The following is a 2114-nucleotide window of genomic DNA, read 5'->3' on the forward strand; positions in this document are numbered from 1 at the left end:
AGCAACAGCAGCAACATTCTTGGGAACTAGCAAGCAGCGGTGGGAGACACCTCAGCTTTCCCCACTGCAGACCTGGCAAGGTTTTGATTCCTGACCTTTCCACTGTTGTTTTTCCTACAGTTTGGTGAGCTTTTGGCATCTACTGTTGTAGTTGCTATCCTATAGACTTTAGTACTGCTTTTGGATACTGCTTATAGATGTTATTTATGTACTTAGCCAAGTGATTTTTTTGATCAATAGCAAACATATGTTGAGATCTCTTAAACTTATATGTATGTATACTCTTTGACATGACATTGTTATCAATGTATACAGTTTAGTCTTAACCACCTTTACTTTCTGTCATTAGCACATTCTTTTAAGTGCCTTTGTCTTTTGCTATTGCATTTACTAAATAAATTGATTAGACATTGCTAAATAAATCAATTAGCCCCTTTCTAGTGTCTCTCCTCTTTCTTTTCCCTGCTCATCATTACAAATGAAATGCATTCCTAAGTATTAATTTTCATATAACAATAATCCAAATTCACAATCAATTTTCCATAGCATTCCTGATAGACAAGTGGAGGTATTATAACAAATTCTGGGTAATAGAATGATCTTGAAAGTTCTTATAGGTGAAAAATGTGACAAATACTATTTTTTTCTGTAAAGAAAAAAAAAGTTAAAAAAAAGTGACTTTTTTGGGGCCTGGCGCTGCGGTTCAGGCGGCGGCGGCCGCCGAGTGGGACACGGGAGGTGGGAGCTGGGGGACCGGCATGGACGTTTCAGGGCAGGAGACCAATTGGCGGAGCGCCGCATTCCGGCAGAAGTTGGTCAGTCAAATTGAGGATGCCATGAGAAAAGCTGGTGTGGCCCACAGTAATTCGAGCAAGGATATGGAGAGCCATGTGTTCCTGAAGGCCAAGACCCGGGATGAATACCTCTCTCTGGTCGCCAGGCTCATTATCCATTTTCGAGACATTCATAACAAGAAATCTCAAGCTTCCGTTAGTGACCCTATGAACGCGCTACAGAGCCTGACTGGCGGACCTGCCGCAGGAGCAGCTGGAATTGGCATGCCTTCTCAGGGCCAAGGACAGTCCCTGGGCGGGATGGGCGGCCTTGGCGCCATGGGGCAGCCAATGCCCCTCTCCGGGCAGCCACCCCCGGGCCCCTCAGGGATGGCTCCCTACGGCATGGCTGTTGTGTCTACGGCAGCTCCACAGAGTGAGTACCACGCTTCCGAGACCCTGACACATTCTCTCAAGGCAACATGTATTTTATTCTTTTGGTTAAGATGGTATCAAGAAAAGCACGGGAAAGCTCCAGCAAGCTCTGTCTTTTCATCTTTGTTGGAGAGAAAAGGCTCCAAGCCTTTTCTGGGCTACCAGAAGGGTTAAGTGACACTGAGGCCCTCCTCCTACCCCTGGGCAGGAGTAAGGACCCCGAGGAGGTTGGGGTGGCCTGGGGCTCCATCCCAGGGGTTGTGTTTTGCAGCCGAATAGAAACAGTTATGTCTCAGGGTGTTCTTGGCTACAAAGAGATGCCCCACGCCCCCCTGACTGCCTTGATCTCAGGAGCCATCCCTTTTGTGCTGCCCTGGCCCTTTGTACTTCTCTGCAGGACACAGCCTCTCATGCTCTCCACTCCGCTGCCCCTGCCAGATGCTGGCTGCAGCACAGGGCTCCCTCTTCTTTCCAGGACTCATCTTGATGGACCTTTAATTTTCATAAACATTTATTCAGCACTTGGAATGTGCTTCAGGACTGCAAAGTGCTTCAGTACTTTTTTTCCCTTTATACAACATTTCGTTTTTGAAATACTTTGCATCACAGGAAATTGCAGAATAATAGCAGAGTTCCCGTGTGCCACCCTTCACCCAGCTTCCCCAATGATAATATCTTAGTATGTCATCAAAACTGAGAAAGGAACATTGGGACAATACTGTCAACTCAGGTAGACTATTCAGACATCACCAGTTTTTTCATGCATTCTTGTGCATACCCTTAAAGTGTAGTTCTGAGCGGTTTTTATCATGTGAGTAACCGGAACCACAGTCAGCATGCAGAACTGTTCCATCATGAACAATAAGCAATATTATACAATCTCTTCATAATCACACTCCTCTAATC

General features: G+C 45.9%; 1 protein-coding gene across 1 annotated transcript; it reads left to right on the plus strand.

Annotated features, from left to right (window-relative positions):
* Nucleotides 1-703: 703 nt before the first annotated feature.
* On the plus strand, nt 704-1382 carry LOC117035312 (mediator of RNA polymerase II transcription subunit 15-like). Its single transcript, XM_033129241.1, has one exon. It carries the CDS (start codon nt 759-761, stop codon nt 1380-1382), a length of 624 nt encoding a protein of 207 aa, XP_032985132.1. The 5' UTR covers nt 704-758.
* The last annotated feature ends 732 nt before the right edge of the window (nt 1383-2114 follow it).

This window comes from Rhinolophus ferrumequinum, chromosome X (assembly GCF_004115265.2).
Source record: "Rhinolophus ferrumequinum isolate MPI-CBG mRhiFer1 chromosome X, mRhiFer1_v1.p, whole genome shotgun sequence".
Lineage (NCBI taxonomy): Eukaryota > Metazoa > Chordata > Mammalia > Chiroptera > Rhinolophidae > Rhinolophus > Rhinolophus ferrumequinum.